The sequence below is a fragment of the Merops nubicus genome, unplaced genomic scaffold (genome assembly GCF_000691845.1).
Source record: "Merops nubicus isolate BGI_N331 unplaced genomic scaffold, ASM69184v1 scaffold23659, whole genome shotgun sequence".
Taxonomy (NCBI): domain Eukaryota; kingdom Metazoa; phylum Chordata; class Aves; order Coraciiformes; family Meropidae; genus Merops; species Merops nubicus.
Genome location: NW_008632021.1, coordinates 92,287 through 114,575, shown reverse-complemented (window position 1 = coordinate 114,575; position 22,289 = coordinate 92,287). Strand labels below are relative to the sequence as shown.

The window sequence follows — 22,289 nt, the reverse complement described above, 5'->3', positions numbered from 1 at the left end:
GATGCAAATATTTATTCCAGCTTTTGACTATGAAATTACATTTGCTTCCTGTTGATGTTTTTATCTCTTGCCAGATTAAACTTGCCTTTAGTTGTGAGTGAAATGTTATTTCAGTGCTCATGGACCACAGTATAGAAAACATTTTTTAAAAAGTAGCACTTACTTTCCTTTTAACAAAAAGGAAAACAACACAATCTTGTTACTTCCAAACACATTTTAAAGGTGATAGGACCTGATAGGACACTGGGACTTCATTTAGGTTGAAAAGTATCCACAAATCTCATTAATGTCAGAAACTCAGGGTTTGGCACCCACAACAGTATTATTTGGTGGCTGTAATGTAGAACAAGTCTTAGAAGGTATATTTGCCAAAAGCCAGAAAAAAAAAAATTGGTAATACTCAGACTTTTCATCCCATATGAGTTTGTAATGTCTGGCATAATAAGTAGGAGGACTCAATAGGGGGATTTATCAAGCTTAATATTCCTTGCAGAACTATGGCCTTGAAACAGACAATATGAAGAACTTGGTTCTCAAGCTGCGAGCGTCATCCAACAATCTGCAAAACTACATCAGCAGCCGTAGGAAAAGTTCAAATTATGATGGAAATACCTCTCGCAAGCCCCCCAATGAATTCCTGACCTCTGTGGTAGAGCTTATTGGTGCTGCTAAAGCCTTGCTTGCATGGTTAGACAGGTAAGAATAAACCCTATATATTATAATTTACTGCTATAATGAATTTGTTCTCCCATATAGGGCAATGTCTGGATGCTTGGGTGTAAGGATCTTGATCTTGCTTACTCCTTTTTTTGGTATAGACAAAAGGCTTCTAGTGGATAGATGTAATCTAGGGTATCTTTTCTTGTGCTTCCAGTCTTGCTAAAACCAGTGAAACTGTTAACATTGCATCCAAACTGGTATTTATAAAAGTAGGAGTCTTACTGCTCAGGTCAGTTTCTCATATGTGGGACTTCTTCCTCTCCCCTCCCCACCTTCTATATTACTTGTCACTGGCAGGTCCCTTTCTAATAGAATTTTTAAAGTTCTGCTGAAGTCATGGTGTTAGGTCTGCAATTTTAAAACTGCAGGAGAGGTGCTCTCTCTGCCTTTTTTTTTTTTTTTTTTTTTTCCCCCCCACTTTCTTTAATTCTTTTATTTCCTGGCAAGAGCCAGAGTTGTTTTGTGACAGCTGCAGCGGAAGCAAGCAGGCAACAGAGCTGGTTGGGCGCTGTCAGGGATGCTGTCCATGATAACATGTGAACATAAATTCCCAAGTCCCTTGCCAGCTTTCCTGAGAAGCAATGTGAGGAGGGGAGCTGCACGGGGACTGGCAGCAAGGGGTACTTCTGTCCTTCAATATCCCTGCTCCCCAGCAAGGACTTGATTCTCTGTCCGGTCAGTGACATTAACAGGTTGTGCCTCTCACCTGGTGCTTTCCTCTCACCCTGTTGCTGGCAGCTCGCCCTAAATCTCTTCTGCAACTCACAATTAGCAAGATTGCTGACTTGTCCATTTCCAGACCTGCTGAGGTTACTTCTTGGGCACCCTCCTAGTTATTTCAGCTGTCTGCAGGGTGTGAGGTGAGACTCTGTAGGCTCTAAAGCTGCCCTACCTAATCCTTTTCTAATATTGAGCCTCACTGCACACTGTATCTCTGTGTGTAAAATGTAGAAAACTATTTTGCTTCTTTTAGAGATTTTTTTTCCTTTGTTTTTCTCTTTAGTCTGGGTTTATTAATCAAAGACTGAGAAGTTAAAAATATAGTCCCTAGCAATCAATTTCTTATAACACAGTGTGATTTGACTTGCACATGCAGCTAGAACTGTAGTTTTGAAGACTTGACTGTTTCTTTTGGTTTTGCTCTCTGAACTTTTGTACTACAGGGCTAGACCTTCACCAGTTTTGGTGTAAGAACAGAGCTGGACTATGCAGACAGGAATATTTATTCTGAAACTGTATCATCACACTTGTGTGGATGTCAGAGTTACAGCTCTCACTCTCATGTGCTGTTCCTCACTTGGTAAGGCAGGATGAGAGAAGACTGGTCCCTTCAATCTAAAGAGAGTTTTCTCTTGTTGCAGGACCCCATTTACAGGTATCGCTGACTTTTCATCAATGAAGAACAGAATCATTCAGCTCTGCTTGGATCTCACTACGACTGTTCAGAAGGTCAGCTGATTTCTTTTCCTCTTTGCTTTCCAGAAGAAGGGAAGGAGGGGAGGGGGGGGAGGTGTTAGGGGAAGTAATGTGTTCACTGTGTGCAGAGTGCTAATTGGAAGGCAGATCTGGAAATGAGAGCTTACTTGAAACTGTGAAGGTCTGTTTCAGTCATCCATTTTTCTGAGTGGCTTTTTTCCCTCAATTTCTGGAAATTTTGCTGTTGCTGACTGTATCTTAAGTGACCGTGGTTTAAAGACTACTTGTATTTTCTTGAGGTTTGTTGGAAAGAGGGTTAGTTTTTGAAACAGTTGGTCTGCGTTTGAAGATTTTCAGGTTCCAAACAACGTGTTGATAAAGCGCTATCAGTGCTAACTAAACAAAACTGTGACTCCACTGGTCATTATACTCATGCTTGTAGACTCTTTATGTCTCGTCCCATACTGTGTTTCAGCCATCAGATGGGAAATGCTGCATCTAATGGTAGGAGCTGCCTCTTTTAAAAGGCAAATTCCACTAGCCAGACTTATTCTTCCAGTAGTGTGAGACCACTGTTTTATTTCAAAACTTTCCATTGATTAGCTGTGTGGTGACCACTTGTATTGGTAATAGCTAAAAGGACATTTAACCACTGTGGCAATCTTGGCAAATGATGTCATTTCAGTCTCTGAATAGTACTGCCTGTCTTTGAAACCGCTCTGACACGTGCGGCTGCTCTGGCTGTGGAGCACTGTGTGTGCGCTTCGGTTCCTGCCGAACTCGCTCATAGCCACTGCTCTGTGGCCCTGTGATGTCTGAACTCTGAAGGACCATGTCCTGTGACGTGGATGATCCTCTCCTTATTTTGAGGGGAGGATGTCAAAAGACAAAAAAAAAAAAAAATCCTATGAGGACACCCAGTCACATTGGTTGGGTTGTTGTGAAAAGACAGTGTCTGGACATTCTAAGTTCAAAGGCACACGGGTCTGCCTGGCTGCTGAGCATCCTTCTTGTTTGGGCACTCCATGTGCAATTGCAGAAAGTCACTGAATTACATCTACAGATTTGCAGGCTGAAGTAGAACAATAAGCGTTCCTAGCACCATATGGTGTTCATCCAAGAGTGCTACTGAAACTGAGATATGAGATTGATGAACTCTATTAATAAAACTACTAAAAATGGTGTCTAATCTGTCAGTTAAATCAGCCTTTGATGGCAGGGGAATGGAAGTTGCTGCATACAACCCTAGCCTTTTAAAAGCATCAGAGTGCTTCTCGACCCATTTGATATGAGCTATAATAAAGAATGGGGTTGGTGCACGTCAGATAAAGCATTGGTGGGGGAAGAACCAACACTATTTTGTCCTGGGGCACTGCACGTAACGTTAGAATGTTCTGAAAGAGCCCACTGGTGTGGAAAAGAGAGCTACAACTGAAAAATCTTCAGGTGAGTTTTTTGTCTTCAAAATTATTTCTTATTAGGGAATAGAGTGTAGGAGTAAATGGTCGGTCCTCCCAGTGGAGAAGAGACCAGTGTGGCTCTTGTGGAACCAGTGCTGCTCTGCATAATCATAAAGGGTGTGTAAAAGTGCGTGAATAATAAAGCAAGCTGAGAATGTAGTAAGATTCCAGTTAACTTTGACAGCTATACAAGGAACAGAGTTTATTCCACTCTTTCTTAAAGTTCTATGGAAAACTTCAAGGTTTAAAATAATAATCAGTGGAAATATAAATGAAATTAGCAGAAGGACTTCGTGGTAGTGAGCTACATGATGGTAGGCTACATTCACTATTGACTAATGGAGATAGATTTAAGAAGGAAAAATTACACTGATGCACCACGATGGAGTTAAAACATTGCAGTAGTATCTTGAAGCTTTTGATAGATTGTAAAAAGTGTGATCTCAGTCCTTGGTGGTCATCACAACAGTAAACATGGTGTTAAGACTTATTATGAAAACATGAATAAAAATTATGAAATTATGAAGAAGAGAACATAGTTGACATATTTTATATATCCCCTTTTTGTGTATCTGGAGGACTGTATTTTTTTTTAATTTCTGTATTTAAAAGCATAGAAAGAGATAGAAATGAACAGAAGAAGTGATGAGGACAATCAGAAATATGGAACAGCTTTAATTCACAGCTCTGGGTACATCTCTTGGACATAGTGTGGTGGTTATGCAGGTTGAGATGTCAAGGCAAATATCTTGGAATTTAAGATTGTTTAAATGCTTGGGTTTTGTTATTTTCCTCCTTATAGTCATTTTTAATCTTGTTTCATTCCTTACTTGCTGTTTTAACTTTTTAATCTGAAAGTCTAATACCATTCTCTAATTCAGCTCTTTTCGCAGAAGACAATGATGTTTATATATAGTTTGCTACATTACATTGTTTCAGTTCAAAGACTTCTGTACTGGGCTGAGTAAACTGTGCTTTGTGTGCTGTCCTTTGGCTCCAAGGAAAGTCATCAATGGCATATTAGTTTAAAAAAAAAACTTCGCATTTTATTTTTAACAGTATGTTTTAGATCCACTTTGATGCCTGGGGCAGAAAAGCACCTGCATTGGGGTTTATCAGTGTAAGACAGGCTCATGTGCCCAGCCTTCTAAGAGTCTAGTTTTATTGTCTAGGGTTCTAATTTCTGGAGGAGTCTGCTTCTGTAATTGAATGCCATGTTCTCTTTGTTTTCAAGGTTTATTATTGCTTTCTGCCAGAGCCAGAAAATAGTTGTTTAACAGTACATTTGAGCTCTACTGGGTGAAACTAATCTGATTAATCCCTGCAGCATGAATAACTCTATTTCAATTTGAGATTGAAGTGGCAGTTTTGCAGAGTTTTCAGAGATGACGTGTTTACATGTTTATTGGTTAACATAGGGCTTTTGTTCTTGTTTTTAGGACTGCACTGTGGCTGACATGGAAGATAAAGTTCAGACTGTAGTAAGTACAAGTTTCTACTGAAACTCAGCTACCTGCATTCACATTTATTGCACTGGCTTCTACATTTGATTGTACTGACAACAGCTTTCCTATCCTACATATCCAAGCATATCATGCAAGTAAACGTTGTTATTGGCCATTTTGGGGATATTCTTTACTGTAGAGGAAATCAATTAAATTTGAACAGCTGAGTAGTGTGTGTATGAGCATGGAAACAAGTATGCCATAAAGTTTCATTGCACAGCTATTTTTTCAAGAGAATCTAGACCTCAGATTTTCGAGGAAGGCGTAGTGCTGTAGAATGATCATAGACTAAATAAATTATTCCTGTGATGCTCATTTAGAGTCGTAAAAAGCAGACACTAGGCCTTTTTAAGTTTCATGTAAAAGAGCTGCCCTGCTGCAGAGCTGAAGTTCTGTCTCTGATTGTACTTGAGGTTGAGTTTTAGGGTTGTTTGAAGCAGCCTTGTGACTGAACAAGGAGCGTAATGGAATGCTTTTTGTGTTTTGCAACAGTTAATCATCGCTTCCTGCTTTTGACACGAACCAGGCTGTGCTCTTTGATAAGGCCTTCCGCTAGCTCTTAGATGTGTAGGAATTTAGTAGCACAATAACTAAAAATAATTCTGTTCATAAATAATGAGACCATGTAAAAGGGAGGATTTTGCATCTTTCTTTTTCAGTTTGTGCACACCCACTCTGGAAATAGGTATTGTTGTTTGGAATTCCCTTGTTTGAGCAGTTCCTCACATTCACACTTAAGCATTGTTTTATTTTATTGCTGACCTATAACTCAGATGTAAAACAAAAAAACAAACAAACAAAAAAAAAACAACATTGGAACTATTGTTTCCAGGGACCATTGAAATCCAAATCAATGTCCTCATACAGGACAACACCCCCTGTCCTGTAATTAAACATGTCTACTCTGATTGAAGGATTTAAACTCCTTGTGAAAGGTGCCTTAACCTTGCTGGCCCCCAGATTGTGTGTAAACAACTACTGTACTGTGTACTAATCCTCCCTCTCTTCTTTAAGCTTTTGTAATCTACTTTGAGTTTCAGCATTGCTTCTGTTAACGTCAGGACCCAAAATGCACTGTTGGGGTATTAATGAAATTGGTGAGCGTGGGCACTGCACAGGTTTTTGGGCTATGATAGTTTTTTTTCTGCTTTTCTTCTGATTAACTAGCTATTCTGCTACTTAAAAGTTGTACAAGACAAAGCTGTTCAGCCTCTGACTTTACTGACGCACACTCAAGGTCAGAATTCACCTTCAGTTATAATGTTGGCTCAGGGTCAGTTATGTTTTGGTCAAAAGGAAATAGGAACCTTGCCTGCATAAGCATTCCAGAAGAGGTCAGTTCAGAGGCAGGGTGGAGAAAAATAATGACAAAATATTGAAGTGCTCCATGTCCTACCTTATATTGTAGGGCTTTGTGCAGGTAAGTTGGTGGCCAGCACCTCATTTCCTCTGACACATGGCCAATTTTGTTCTCATATCAGACATATAGAACAACATGAAAACCTGTCAATCACTCCCACAAGGAATCATCAAAATGTTTCAATATTTTAATGGGTTATATTTTGGTTAAAGCAAACAAGCCCAAGCCACTTTTTTCCCCCCCTGTATTTTGCGTGTTTGGTTTTTTAAATGGAGAATATGTTGGCATCTGTTAGCAATGATGAGGTGGCACTAATGGAAACAAGTTGTTTGTATTAAGTTACGGTAAGAAGATACACATGCTGCAGAACGGATCTGTACAAATAAGTCTTCTATTTTGATGAATCTTTACTATGTTTTATTAGTGGACCAAGTTTTAGAACTTATTTCCTTTCTGTTTTTGAAAACTGGAAGAGGATGAAGCCAGGAAAGAAACTTAAGTGTCTTTTTTTTTTTTTTTCCTCTGTCCTCCTTGTAGGCGAAGACTTTAAATGGCATCTGTGATAAAGCTATTCGATCAACTACAGATCCATTGATGAGCCAGTGTGCATGTCTGGAGGAGGTTCATTTAACCAACATTAAACCTGGGGAAGGCCTGGTAAGAACCAGTTCTGGAGTGTCCTGTTGTTCCAGTGTTTAATAGGTTGTCAGTCACTTCACGTATGTGTATAGAAAGACATTTTAAAACCAGTAGTATCCTGTGGGGAACAGAAAGAGGCATGGGGAGCAACTCTGAAGGTTTATGGTCAGATGGTGTGCTGGAGTGGTTGCCAGAGGTGGATATGGATGTTAATAGGTACGATCCCTATTGTAATTTTTGATGGTAAATTTTTGCAGATTTATGTTTAAACCAGGATTTTTGGGAATTCACAGATGCTTGTGAAGTGGGTTGGTTTATTTTTGTAGGTTACCTTAAGCACCAGAGATTTTTCTAGGGCTGGACTAGGGGAAAGAGAAGGTGATAAGAAATTAATTTTTTATTTGAAAAACACATATTTGTGTTTATAGCAAGAGAAGAATAAGTATTTCTGAGGTTTGCTGTTAGCAGAAATATGAGAAATCCTTTTAAATGTACAGTAGCTGTGTAATGTTACTGAATCTGGTTTGTGCAGTGGATGCTGCTGGTTCTGGCTGGAGAACAGACATGTTGGAGTGAATTGGAAGGGAACTTAAATTCTTAAGTACCTTTGTATTCCACTCTCTAGCCCTGAAAGCAGAAGAGATGAATGTTTTTAGAGGAATCTTTACAGTCTTACTGTGCTATATAATTTTACCTAGGCCACTGGATTTGACTGTATCAGTCACACATTCTTGAAATTATGGGCACCTTTTTGTTAATGCATAAGATAAAATGAAGCAGAGTCAGCCTGGCTTGCACTGAGAAACTAGGGGGTAGGTTTATACCTCTGAATAAAATCCACTTCTGTACAGAACTTAGTGCTGCCTACCTACAGCAGGTGTAGGTAGGAGAAGTAGAGATGTATTTGTTCATGTACGATGAAGCAAATGTAATGGTTGCTTCTTGTGGGGAAATCTATGCAATTATTAATTCATAGCCTCTTGGTGATTTTTAATTTGGTGTTCCTATGGTCAACACCTGCTTAATCTGAGTTCACCCTTGCGTTCCCACTCAGCATTAACACATAGAGCCACAAATAGTTAGTTCTGCCAGAGCTTTTATTACTCAGGTCAGCACTGTGGTTACGAGGCAGTCTGTTTATTGACTTGCCAAGAGAAATTGTAAAAGAACACGTAGGGGAGTTTTGTAGCCCGTCTGTGTAAGCGTGCTTTGTACATAGAGTGCTGGTGGCCATCTAGCCAACCCTGTAAGTCTGTAGTGCACACCAGGCAGTAAGGAAGTCAACTTTTGTTCAAGGGCTAAGACCAACAAGACAGCAAAACCAGCAGTGTTTGATATTAGCAACTAGACAGTGTTTCCAAATGGCATTTCATATACTAGGTGGTTTAAGTAATTCTAAATATTATAATTAATTACAGTAAAAGTGATCTGTGAAGAGGTTTAGACTATTGTACTATTAGACGACACACTTTTCTATGGAAAATGTGAATTGTTAAGTGCTTTTAATTATGTTTTGAGTCTGTTGCCAACAGTTCTTTAATCAGGTATGTTACGTGGGTTTTTTGCCTTTAAACTTTTCATTTTCTACTTATATTTAGGGAATGTACATCAAATCAACTTATGATGGATTACATGTAATTACTGGGACTACAGAAAACGTAAGTGAAGTAAATGTAGATGAACTGAGGCTGATAGTTGCTTTGAGTTAGTTTGACTTTATTATTTTTTCATGTTTTACATACGACTTTCATGATACTACTACTGCTTTAAATACTGTGTGATGAATCATTTGTTTATCCGCAACTTGTAAATATTTTGTGTCTGCATGGTTCATTGTTAGTCTCATTAAACCAGTTTCTGCAAGTACATGAGTTAATTCCAATGCTTGACATTCGAATAATTGCTTTAATAAGTTACTGTATCTGCTGTTCTGAGTGTTTATGGTATCTTGCTTAACAAAGTCTTGAATATATTTGCTCTCTACTGGCAAAGACAATCTCCTCGAACAGGAATGTTTAGGTGGTAGGGTGCTGAATTCAGTAGTGAGTAATGAAATCAGGGAGCTCTCCAGTGACAAATTAACTTGCAGAGCAACAAGAAGGTGAAAAAGTAAGACTTTAAGGTCAGTCTGCTGGAAGGAAATGGTCAGCATGATAAGCAACTGTATTTTTTGCTGCAGATGGTTGCTTGTTTTATTCTTATACTGCGAGTTCTCTGTAGTCAAGACTTTAATAAAGGCTTCTGGGCAGTGATTGCAGTGGACCTCTGGACAGCAGCTGATGCTGACGGTGGATGCTGTGGTGTTGGCTGATATGTCACTCTACAGGAGCAGTGGCTGAAATAAAAACAGTGGAGCAACTTGGCTTTTGCAGCAACTTTTTTTTTCTTTTCCCTCCTCTCCTTGTGAATGGAAAGAACCAGTGGTTCTAGTTGTACCCCTGCCAGGTCTGGGGGCCTGGGGAGGAGTGGGTGGAAATATGTGCTTGCAGTTCAGAGTGAAAACTGAAAGCTTTTATAGCTTTTATATTGTTGCCCCAGCATAACTCTGTATAGGATCTGCAGCAGACACCAAGTCCACTTTGACAGCAATTTTTAACATGTGATAAATGTGAAAGATTGTAACACTGACTGCTGTCCAGCTGTCTGTGCATATAGATCTCATTTTGGAGGCCATGAGTGGGCCTGCTTCTATATTACTTCTATATTGCCTTTATAGTTTTGAGTGTTGACTTAAGTGTCTGCCTTTTTTATCAATAGTTGTTCTTCCTTTGGGGAAGGTCTTTTCTTTAGAGCAACAAAATTGACTAGTGACTGAGAGATCTGCAAACAGCTGGTGTCTTTCTAGTGTTGTGGGATCATTTAGATAACCCAGTGTGGGTCAATTTTCTTGCTAGATTTGGAATGCTATTTTAGTAGCTATACCCAGAAGCCAGTGTGTTGGAATGCAGTGGAATTGCACCCCAAAATTAAGAATAATACAAAGTAGAAGGATGGAGGAAGTCTATGCATTTGATACCAGTCAGCCAAGAAAATTCCTTAGTTATGCTGTCCTACTTGTGACTTTTGGCATCATGTTGGTCTAGCTCTAAACTTTGCCCTTTCCTCTGTTCTCACAATGTGATTGCAGTGTCTGCTATGCTAGCTGGCTCTCCCCCAGTTGGGCTGTTGATTGTCCAAAGGACAGCTTGAAATGAGCTTTGTTTTTCACAAACTTGACTTTGGCCTAGCATTTTTTTGAGCTTGGTTGACTCATATATGCGCAGCTTCCACAGAGGCATTTCCTCTCAGAGAAAGCGAGAAGACAATGAAGAAATGGGGTTACTCATGATAGCTGGCACCTCCCACAAATTCCCCCATGTTTTCTTCTCACACCATTTATTCCTAAATTCTTTCTAATAAAATGTTTACTTGAGCTCTGAAGGTGTGATGGTGAAGTGGGAGTCCTTAATCCAAGGGCTTAGTTCTGGAGTCACTAGGAAGAACTGGCCTGCTGCCAGGTGGTTACTCGTGAGGTGTGGAAAATGGGAGGAGAAGTTGTCCTGTTACCAGGGTGCTATTAGATAAATATTTGAAAAATACCTGTATACACACACTTTGTGTGCAAGCATGTATTTTTATCTGTTGACCTCGATGATGCAGGCAGATAATTTCACATTAAAGTTGTTAGCTCTTACTTACATTAGGAGACAAAACGGGAAAGTGCAATGGGTCTATTTACGTGAGTTGGAGGGCTTTGAGACTTTGTTCTGTACCTCTGAAATCTTGGTGTATTTTTCATTTTAATATACATTTATGTGACTGTTGCGTTTAACATAGTTGCTGTGTTAGGACTGAAGTCTTCTCCTTCAGTCCTTTTCTACTGCTGTCTGAAACTAATCGCACAAACTGGAGACAAAAGAACAGTGGAGACTCTCATGACTCAAGTCATGACTCTTATGACAATTACAATTTGGCCTGTGACAGATGCAGCTTATACCTTCTCACTTTCCCTGTAGTTCACTCAGTATAAAAAAAAATCATCAGTTGAATTAGTTTGCATTTCCCCGGTCATCAACAGATGTAATAGGTGATCAAGCTGTGCGAAAATTTTCAGCAGTGCTCTTCATTATATACACAAACTTTGTCTTAGTTTGGGGATTGTTATGGGAGTGAAGAAAACCTGTTGAAGTGCATGCCTCTTGTTTTCCTCTTTGTAGTCCCCTGCTGATCGATCTCAGAAGATTCATGCTGGTGATGAAGTGATCCAGGTTAATCGGCAGACTGTGGTTAGTAACAGCAGCCTTGCCAACCTTGTGCTTGCTCTGCAAAGCTCACTCCTCACATGTTTTGAATGGTTGGGAGGCAGTTCTGGTGTTTTGCTGTTGAAATCTTTGACACTTTTAAAACTTTTTTTTTCAAGGCAAATTTTATTCTTTGCAATATTTTGATATTGAAGTAACTGCAGTATTTCATGTTTAAATGCTGTATGTGTCGTACTAAAATACTTCATGTTGTATTCAAGGCCTGTTTTAAAATGCCTCACTGCAATCTATTGAAATGCAGATAAAATCAGCTTTAAACCCCAAGTAATTGTCAAATCATTTACATCTGTGACTTAAAATTATTACATTTTTTCTTAGCACAGGTAAGCCATGTCTTTCAATGTGAGAGAGCAACATGACAAAAGTAGTTGGCTGTGAATCCCTCTTACTCAATCTGAACGTATACATGTATCCTTCTAGGACTGAAGCTGAGGTATAAAGAGCATGGCTTGATATCTCAGTGTTTAATTTATAGCTGAAGCAGAGATCTATCTTTGAAACAAAACCAAGAACCACCTCCCAAAAAAAGGACCTTTCCAAATTTTTTTTCTTCATTCTGGCTTTTTTGTATTTCTTTTCTCTCTTTAAATCCCACGGTTTGACTTCAGGGAGTTGTTTTTTTCTCGTTTGTTTGCTTGCAGAAAAAAAGTACTACTGAATAAAAGATGTCTTCATTTCCAGGTTGGATGGCAACTAAAAAATCTGGTGGCAAAGTTGCGTGAGAATCCTGCTGGAGTTAGGCTGCTGCTGAAGAAACGTCCTACTGGCTCTTTCCATTTCACTCCTGCTCCGCTGAAGAACCTGCGCTGGAAACCTCCCTTGGTGCAGGTGAACAGCTGCTGCCTCAGCTTCCATGTTGGGATGCAAATGCCTGGGTTGCAGGTTGAGAAATCAGAATCAGAAATGCTCCCAAGTGCTTGTGTTTAAGAATAAGTCAAGGAAGGTTAGGTGAAATAGCTGTACTCCTCTGGTTCCTTGATAAAATGTTCTTGCCTTTTTTAACCCAATGCCCTCTTGATACGCAAAGGGACTAGGCGTGTTGAGCATTTTAATAAATCTGTGTGCCAGTGGGAGAACTTATCTGAGATAAAACTGCTTAAACTGCTGATACATGTGGAATTCATCAGCATGGAGTAATAAATGTCTCCTCTATTTAGCAGAGTAATAAGGTTTTTTTCCTGAAATTACTTAGATTATTACAGATACTTGTCCACTTCTTAGTCTGGTGAAGGGTTGTACAGTGAGTTTGTTTGTTTTTTTTTTTTTTCAAAAAGTCATTTAAACTATTTATTTAAATATAAGGTTTGTTTTTTGGGCAATTCACTGATTGGATAATGAGAAGACAGAGAAAGTGACATTAATAACTCTTAAATAACCACGTTGAGGAATGGCTGGATTTATTAAGAAGCTTAGGGCTTAATGCTTACAGGAGGAAATAATCTAATTGAATCTAAACTGATTATCTGAGATAAAACCAGGGAGACTTCTTGTTCCTAGTTCTGTTCTGACACAGGTCTCTCTACAGCTGTGAAGATAGCTTATCAACCTGTGAAAAGCCAGTGGCTATCACAAGTCTCTATGAAGGTAGATTTCTCTCAGGCTGGGTAGAAGATGTGCACTTGATTCCTTTTTCATCCTTGCTTTCATCAATACCTGCATTATGGCATCGTGCCTGTCATTTAATCAGAGCTAAAGGAGCAGAAAACTCACCACTGACTTTTCCAGGGTTACCCAAAGCAAGGACTGTGTTACCGATGTGAAGAGCTGAGGTGGGCTGGGATGTAGGCTGTGCCAAGCAACGTTTCCTTGGGGAAATGAGTGATTGGAGCAACCTCTTGACAATTCTGGGCTCCAGCATACTGACTGGTAGAAGGCAGATGCTACTGCAAGGGTGCCATTAGCCAAGTGGCCAGAGTGAAAGCGTGGACAGGCCAGTGACAAAAAGGGAAGAGTGCTGTCTGTCCTCTTGCATGAAAAAGGTGAAAAGGTCCTTCAAGTCTTTGCTCTCCTAGAGGCCAACAGGAGCCTGGAAAAATGTTTGGAACATAGAAGTGAGCCTCAAAAAGCAAAATGGCAAACTTGCTCAGATGAACAATACCAAATATATTTTTCCTTTGCTTCCCTTACACTAGTTATATCCCTTGATGCAATTTGTGGTTAACGTTACCATATTCCTGCCCGTGCCACAGCCATTGGATAGTATAGAATAAGAGTAGTGTAAGCTGGCTTTGTAAATATTGCATATCATAGCTGTATTAAATTACATTCTTTTAATGCATCAAAAAATACAAGAACGGGTTTTGTCTCTGCTTTTTCTGCCTGTGGAAATTGCTGAAAACGTAGAATGGGAGAAGACAAACTTTCTTGAGCAATGCATTACCTGTGATAGGGTTTCTGTAGGAGAGACCGGAAAGCTAGCCAAAACAGGGGGCGGAGGAAAAAGTAAATGCTAAGTATTTGTAATGTGTTTATTAAGCATAGAAATAGTAGTTCACTAGGGGATGAAATAGTATTGAATTCTTGTGAATTATGAATCAATGCTCAGGTGTTTTATATCTAACTTTCAGACCAATCCTCTGCCAACTCCAGTCCAGCCACCTGAAAGCACCATGGATACCTCACTGAAAAAAGAGAAGCCAGCCATTTTGGATCTGTACATACCACCTCCACCAGCTGTTCCGTATTCTCCTCGGTATGCAAATAAACATGCACTTCTGAACAAAAAATTACTTTATTACACTTGTTTCCAAGCTGGCTTGCTGTTAGAGCTTTGTGCACATTTGCTTGAGGAAATTTCAGATCTCACAGACTTTCTTCTAGTTGTTTAAATATATAGGATTGCTTATATTTGTGAACTACTAGGACAGTAATAGATTTTGTTATTGGAGGATTTGTGTGCAATGTAGATCAGGCTTGTTCCCAAAAGATTTACAGGTGTCATTCCTGGTTTTGCTATGTGGTTGTTTTTGGTTTTGTTTAAATCTGAGCATAGCAAGAAGTAATTTTTTTTGTCTGTTACTTTTACCACTTTTATTTTTTTTTTTTTAACAAGTGAAGCAACTGTTGTGGCAGTTAGTATAGAAAAGAACTTGTTTTAAGTTGCTAAACTTGCAAGTTGTGTAAAACAGTAATGTTCTCACCGAGGGGAAGGAAGAGTCAATTAATTCAATTTTATTTTTCATGCTGTGGTGTAAGCTATACAAACACGGACCTGTGTACACAGAAGGCGTGGTGGGGGGTGGCTGGTGGTGTGGTATGGCTAGCTTTTGTTTGTTCTCAGAGCCACATTAACTCGTGCCAGAATCCAGCCAGCTGACCTGAGAAGTTGATGGACAAAAGAGTTTTCAGGCAAGGCACTCTTCCTGACTTGCCCTGACACTTTAGGTTACAAGTAGATAGCACAGCAGAGAAACTCTGACCTGTTGATGCAGGACTCACAGGGAGGAGAGTTTGCCTCCTGTCATCTAAGGCCTGATAAGAGAGACAGAGGGTGTGCTGCTGCAGTCTTTGGGTTAGTACTGGTGCTGCCTGAAAGGATTTCTCCAAGGTAGAGTCTTTCTACAGAAGTTAGCCCCACCTTGACCTGGTCCTATGCATGCTCACTTCTTTTAAAAAAAAAATCTATTGGCATGAACCCCAGCATATAGATTTAGCAGCTGAGGTTAGAATGCCTTGGTCTTTGCTTTAAATAATTACGTTTCAAGATTTCGAGCACATTGGTGAATTATGTGGATGTGCTCAGCTTGTTTATCCTTCCTCAAGAGCCACAAAATTATATTTAGCATCAGATGCCTTTAGACCTGAATCTCTGCTGACAAGGAAGGAAGTATCAATGTGAGCTGTGAAACTTGTCCTGGATGATGTGGAAAAGGGAAGGCTTTTTGACTTAACTTTTTTTAACTTTTAAAGAAAGTAAATGTGGGAAGCTGTGGTAGCCAAGAAGAGGAGAAAGGACAGTTTTTCCACCTTCTGTTTGGCTATTTAATTTCTCTTCTGCAGGTTTTGCTCTTCTCTTGGAACTGTGGTGAATTTGTGTGGTTGTTTCTTTTCAAACCCATCATCATCCTGTTCTCTTCCCTTCCTGGCATGGGTCTTCTGTGGTCTGCACTGTGGAGGCAGAGAGCAGTGGCTGGTTTCCCTGCCCATGGCACAGTCTCCACATGGTGGTGTTGTAGGAGAGCTCTCTGCATACATACGGATGTGGTGTAACACTCTGGTTGTGGTGTAACACTTCTGTGCAATTTTCAGTTCCTGAATCTCCATAAATAGCTTCCTCCTGTCCACTGAGCTCCAGCATTTTTCTTGATGGGGAGCTGGAAAAACTCATCTATGCTGGCTGGGGGGCTGTGGTGAATACTGGGCTATGCATGTGCTCAGACAGACAGCTGTGTATTTTTATTCCTCGCTTGGCTGATGGTTGCTTCAAGCAATAAGATTGTAGCATGTACAGGGAAAAAAAACCCAGACAAATCTTAAATTGGAGGGTAGTTTTTCTTTCAAAAGTACTCACAAGGACTGGTTCTATAAATTACTGTTCCTGGTTTTTGGAATGGGGGATTGCTCTGGGAAGGGACTTCTTCGGAAGTTGTGCAAAATTGCATGTGAGTGAATATAACACATTGAATTTATTACTGAAACTCTCAAGGGGGTATTACTTTTGGATGGAAGAGAAGGTGGTGACTATTCAGTGTCAGTTGTTGGACTCTTACAATGGCTGAAAAGCCTCATGCCTCAGATGAAGACAATAGGTGTTGCCATTACACAGAGATGGTTAAATCTGTGTACGCATTCCTCTGTCACAACTCTACTGAATGGGCAAGAGTTGGGAGCTTTGATAACCTCAGGGCAGAAAGGTCTCATTTCTCAAAACCTTCTTCAAGGGTGTTTCCTCTAAACTTGTGTGTGTTAAATTACTGGCTCATTAAAAGTGAATTAGCATGAAGGGGGTAGCTTTCTTTTCTCCTTGTGAAATATGTTTATAGTGAAGTCTTCCATCACCTGACTTCGGGTTTTTTTTTCGGCTTGTTTGCAGCACAATGCCAGTTGTCAGGAGCATGACTGGGTGCTAGAAGTATCTTTCAAACCTACTCATGTCTGTAGCGGGGAAACTCTTTTAAGCTGCTAATTGAAGTGAAATGTCCTTTCAGAGATGAAAAGGGGAGTTTTGTGTATGGAGGAGGCAACAAACCCAGTCAGCCGCTACCTAGGTCTAAAGGCGCCGAGTCTCCCAACTCTTTCCTGGATCAGGAGAGTCGAAGGCGAAGGTTTACCATTGCTGATTCAGATCAGTTGCCTGGGTACCCCATGGAAGCAAATATCCTACCAGCCAAGATGAGGCAAAAAACACCGTCCTATGGTAAGTTCATTCCTCTTTTATTACTGCTGTTAAGATAAATGCTTGGGTCAGTTTGGAATAATTTGTTTTAAACTACTGGTTAGACTTGGTGGCTATTATGGGCAGTCTGAACAAATTGTGAATGTTGAATTAACTTCCACATCTGAAATAATTTCATTTAAGTGCTGTTACTTCTTTAATGAATTTCATTCAGCTGTGCTCTGCTCCTGTGGTTGTCCATTTGCATGTGTGTTTGGTTATAACTTTTGGTCATTATGTTCACTGCTGCTGTAAACACAAGTCAGGCTGTTCAGCTTCAGCATATTGTTTTCTTACTTTTCACAAGTGGAAATATGTTGAAATATTTTTTCAGCAATTTTAACTCCTAATTGCTGTATATTTCCCTTGCTTAACTGGGAAAAATATAAGTTTAAAAATTCTTTTCTTAAATGTAATGTAATTTCTCACAACCTTCTGTGTTGCCTGTAGGAAAACCTCGTCCGTTGTCAATGCCTGCTGATGGGAGCTGGATAGGAGCTGCAGAACCCTTCTCGAGGCCACGAGCACCAGGGAGAAAAGGCAAGGTTTTAGATCTCATCCCTCTTTCTCTTCCCTTCCTCAGGATGAACTGGATGGAAGTGTTTAAATTAGGAGTGGGGGATTAGCGTTTGCATATTGCTGAGTTGATATAAGATGACAATTGTTGGTTTTAGCAGGAGTGCCAGATGGCAGTTGTGAAATTTGTGAGGCTGTTTAGTGCTGAGGCTCAAACTTCTGTTGTCCTGTGTTAAAATTCTTGTGAGCATTAAAAGTAGGCTAGAATGACTAGAGCAGATGTGTACTTATCTCTTTATAGCACAGATTTATCATTTTGCTCTTACACCCCCCCTTCCCTTTTCTTTGGTATTTATTACTGATTATGAAACTGCCTTTTTTTTTTTCCTAAGTCTTCCTGTTTGTTTAGCTCACTGTGGAGGCTGTTGTAGAAGCAATCTTGTTCCCCAAAGTAAAATCTGAGGCCTTTTAGGAGTTGCTTTTTGTTGCTGCTGCTGTTAGTAAATAACTTATTCTACAGATGTCACAGAGCAGGAGAGGGACAGAAGGATGGATATTAAATAAGTTATGAAAAAAAACAGTTATGAAAGCTAAGGTTTAGTTGTAGGGGAAAATGGAAGCTGAACTCTGTTATTTTAATGCAAAAATACAAGAAGCATCAACCTGGAGGGACACTGGCAACAAGCTAAGTAACAAGTCGAACAGAATGATCACCAGGTGGCAGGGCTGGGTTTTGTGTGTATGGTTTTGCTTTTGATTTTGTGTTGGCTTTTTTTAAAACTTGAAATGAGTGCTGCAGGCTTGGATGTAAGCTGCACTGGGTCAGAGCAAAGGCCTGTCTAGCTCAGTAGGATGTTTCTAGCAGAAGCTGTTACGGTCAAGTGTCTGGGGAAGAGTGAAAATGGAGAAAGCATCACAGATCAGTGCTTAAAACCAGGGAAGCGATTATATCTTTTATGTGCAAAAGTAATTTCTGTTGTCCAGAGTAACATTTGTACCTTTTAGGTTAGTCATGAATTACATTCAGATAAATGTGGATTCAGCTCTGGTCTTGTAACACATCTTCAATAGTGTTACAAGCAGCTTTGTTAGATCTCGTTCATGATAATGATTTGCCTAAAGCTAGTCTGTACAAGTGGTTTTGGTGTGTAAGAATCTGGAATTTAACAATCAAACCGTGTCCTCTTTGTGAATTTTTGTTCTTTGTGTTGCTAAAAAAAAAAAAAAGAAATAAAGATGCAAAAAGCCATAAATCTGTTGACAGCTGCTTATGTCCAGGTGTGTTAAGAAAGGTGATCAAAATCTAGGTAATTTGAAATGTAGCCAGAATCTTCTTATAAAAATGGAAAATGTTACTGAAGAGTTTTGAAGCCAGCAATAATTAGTTTTCCTCCTCCTGTTCACGCAGGTGATGATGTTCTCTGCAGGTACTTCAGTAATGAAAGGATACCCCCAATCATTGAAGAGAGCCCCTCCACACAACATCCCCTTTCAAGGCCAGTGTCTGACAAGCAGTTGGTGAGGGGGACGGATTATATTCGAGGCAGCAGGTGTTTTGTGAATACAGACCTCCACAACAGTGCAACAATTCCTTTTCAAGAGGAAGGTGTTAAAAAGTCCTCGGTTACATCGTCCACAAAATCTTCCTCCGCAGAGCCCTCGCTGCTGGTCACTTGGATCACAAGGCTGAAATTGTTGACTCATTGACTGTTGTTCACAGGAGTGTTACCAAGTGCCTTTGCTCATCGGTCAGACTTCTCTACTTGTCAGCTTAACTGATGCATAGTGACTAATGCAGTGTTTCCTGGAGAATCTTATATTTTTGCCTTTTCATTTGATTTTTGATGGCTCAGAGGGTTTCACAGTGCAAGGAGTGAAGAAAGATAAAGTTGTTATTTCTGGCGAAAATCTAAGGTCATTTATTCCCCTGGAAATGAGTAAAATCTCAGTGATACAGAGGCCACATGTGACCTGAAATATGTCTAGTGGCCCAGAGGAAATCATTGCATTGCTGTGAAGTCCAGTGGCACTTGAGCTGTCTGAATGATCAGCAGCTGGTGTGGCTGGTTGGATGTCAGAGTACGTAGAGCTCAGCCAAAGTTGTTCCTTTCCTGACCAGGAAAGATAAGCAGGGAAGCAGCAGTTTCATGCTGTTTAATGATGCTGTTGCAAGTACTGCATGAGATCAACCTTGCGAAGAAGTAGTAGTAGTGTTGCCATTCTTTCTCTGATATCCAGAGACCTTAGGAAGTCTTAAGAAGAGAGTTCTCTTATGCAGAGATCTTAGGAAGTCGGACTAATTTAATTATAAAGCAACGCAACCTGATGTATCATCTGTTTTACTGAAATCACAATACAAATAGAGCACTGAACAACTGCAGTGCTCATCCGTAAAGATACATGAATTGCTACAACATGCCAAGGAAATGCATCTGTAGAGGTGGTAAAAGAATATATATTTTTTCCTTAATTGTTTAAGAATGATTTGCTGTTAACCAAAGTAAGCTTTTAAAGACAGTCCTGTTGGACTTAGGTCGGTTCAGTTTTTGAATGATCTGTTGTTTTTGTCCAAAATATGTGCTATGCTACGTTACAATTGTAAGACATCTTGCTATTTTCTATATAGCTCGAATTTTTCCCCCTCCAGAATTTTAAAGAAGCATTGGGTATTTTGGGAGGAAAATAAAACTTGTTTTACAAAAGAAGTGGATATTAAAGAGGTATTGTTTAAAACTGAATGTACATAAGATTGTTAGTATGCAAACAGTTGTGTTTAAAGTAATTTAAATGTGAAATACAGTTGTATATATTTTTTACACTTAAACATACAGTTTGTACCTTCCTGTCTGTGGTACTGGGCACAGATAAGTCAAATGAAAACCAAATTTTTTGTATTGGTTGCTAATGATAAGACTAGCTATTTTTGTAGATGATACATTCCCAACAGCCTTTATTCTTTTGGTCTTCCTGAAAAGAAGAATTTCTGTTTAATAATTGGTGGGAAAAGGGGGAGGTTAAATGCTAGTTTGCACTTTGGACTGAGGCAGGAATCGTGTAATAACATGAGTGTTAAAAACGTACCATAATTCTGGCTGTGAAGATGTGACTGTTCTGCTGCAACAAGCTTATGAAGTTGTGCTGCAGCCCTGCAGAGAGAGCGTGTTAAACTCAGTTCTTAGCTGAGAACTAGGAGTGTAGGATAGTTCAGCCCCAAATTGACTTGAACTCTTTTGAATTAAATCACAGTTACTGAACTAGATAAAAGTCAGAGAATGTTGTCTAAATAACTTTTTAAAATGGAACTTTTGCTTATCTTTTAATGTCCTGTTTTTCATTGTTAAAAAAATGAATGGGAAAGCATTGTGCATATAGAAGAAACTACTGATGTACTTGGTTTCACTGTAGAAATCTTGTTTTGTAGTGAAAATGAGTATTACTTGACCCGTTTTGGCCTAAGAAAAAGGCAAAGGAGGAAATATCTATGGGAGACATGTTCATAAACTATGTCAAGTTCAAGGAGAATTAACAGGCTCCTTGCCCTCTTCATGGAGTGAGGAGGAGGTCTGAAGAACTTGAGGAAGTCTGTAAGTCCATAACCACATGCAGCGCAGGTATTTTGAGGGAGAACACTGCTGCACGGCCTTCCTATGATCACGATTGTTCTTAATCAGTATGGCCAGTCCTAGCAGAAGGAGTCTCATTATCTTCAAGGAGTTTACAGCAGCTGCTTTGCTTATGTGTGTGCCACACCAAAGCTTCTCTCTTCCATTCTGTGAATCCTCTCACTATGCAGAGTGTTTGTATGTGGTCTGAGGTGTGACCACTAAAGAAGCGTGTTTCTTCACTTGCGTATGCATAAATAATGTCCAAATTATTTCTTTAGCAAAGAAGGAAGTATGTAGCTCTTATTTACTTTCCTTTATACCTGTTACAAAACATTACTATTACTAGAAAGGACTTTCCAGGAGAACTGGTGGAGTATGTGGGGGAGTTGGACTCTGACCTGGTGAGGAGTTTGGTGTTGTGTAGAGAAGAAGTGTGCTGTTGCCACTGAATGATAATGCAGTTGGTTGAACAATCTGCTGTAAATGTGTACTGGCAGCAAATAAATTCCTAATTTTGTTACAGAGAAGCATTGAAGTCACTCAATGCAGGACAACCAAATGAGAGGAAGAAGACAAGTACCAGTGCAGGGAACTTGCAAGAAACTGGTGGAAAGCAAGTCTTTAAGAGCAGCTTTTACACAGTTCTATGGAAAGCACTTACACTTTACATGGTTGCTTCTCTACACGACCTCAATTCCCTAGCAAAGAGTAGAGATGAAACCCCCAGCTTTCTCTGTGCAAAACATGCAATATTAACCAGCAGATATTTATCAAAGATCAACATGGCTGTCCTGGTTTCAGTTAGAACAGAACTAATTCTGCTCACTGATTTTACTTTTCAGTTAGGTCTCTTCTAAGCAACTGTGCTTCTGTGCAACTTTTGGTTGGGGAGCATAGTTTAAAATGCAGGAAAAGACCCATAGCAGTGCCTGTCACAATACTCCTGAGTGTGATTCTTTTTCCTTCTTAACAGTAACAGTTCTTGTTAAAAATTCTAGTATATATAAAAATGATGAATATTCAACCTTTTCAGATCATTCTTTTAGCTCATTCAGAGCTCATTTATCTCATTCAGAGAGGGTGAAATCTGCCCTGTGTTTGTGGAATCATTTCTCCTTCTCATCTCTTCTGCTATTCCTCTTTGTACCATATTAATGGAAAACTGAGGGGAAACATCTGAAAAGTTTAAATACCCGAAGACTAGTGCACTTTCTTTGTCCAAGAGGTTAAATTTGAAAGATATTGTTTAACTCCTTACGGTGTACAGTGTATATATAGTGAGTGGTCTATAGTTTTGGGCTAAAAAAAAAAGACTCAGGTCTAGGAATAAATCTCAGGCAACATCTTTCTGGCTTAATCTGAAAAAAATGTGGGTAACAAGTTAGAAATTGTT

The 22,289-nt window shown here is 39.6% G+C and overlaps 1 protein-coding gene across 1 annotated transcript in view; it reads left to right on the top strand.

The window, feature by feature from the left end:
• The window catches only part of LOC103780154, a 122,207-nt gene that overhangs the window by 12,609 nt on the left and 87,309 nt on the right, over positions 1-22,289 (top strand). Inside the window, exons 3-12 of the mRNA XM_008947805.1 lie at positions 494-696; positions 2,082-2,169; positions 5,036-5,077; positions 6,999-7,118; positions 8,699-8,758; positions 11,297-11,365; positions 12,083-12,229; positions 13,969-14,093; positions 16,549-16,757; positions 17,226-17,315. Of these exons, the coding sequence (XP_008946053.1) occupies positions 494-696; positions 2,082-2,169; positions 5,036-5,077; positions 6,999-7,118; positions 8,699-8,758; positions 11,297-11,365; positions 12,083-12,229; positions 13,969-14,093; positions 16,549-16,757; positions 17,226-17,315 (1,153 nt within the window). The remainder of the gene's footprint in view (positions 1-493; positions 697-2,081; positions 2,170-5,035; positions 5,078-6,998; positions 7,119-8,698; positions 8,759-11,296; positions 11,366-12,082; positions 12,230-13,968; positions 14,094-16,548; positions 16,758-17,225; positions 17,316-22,289) is intronic.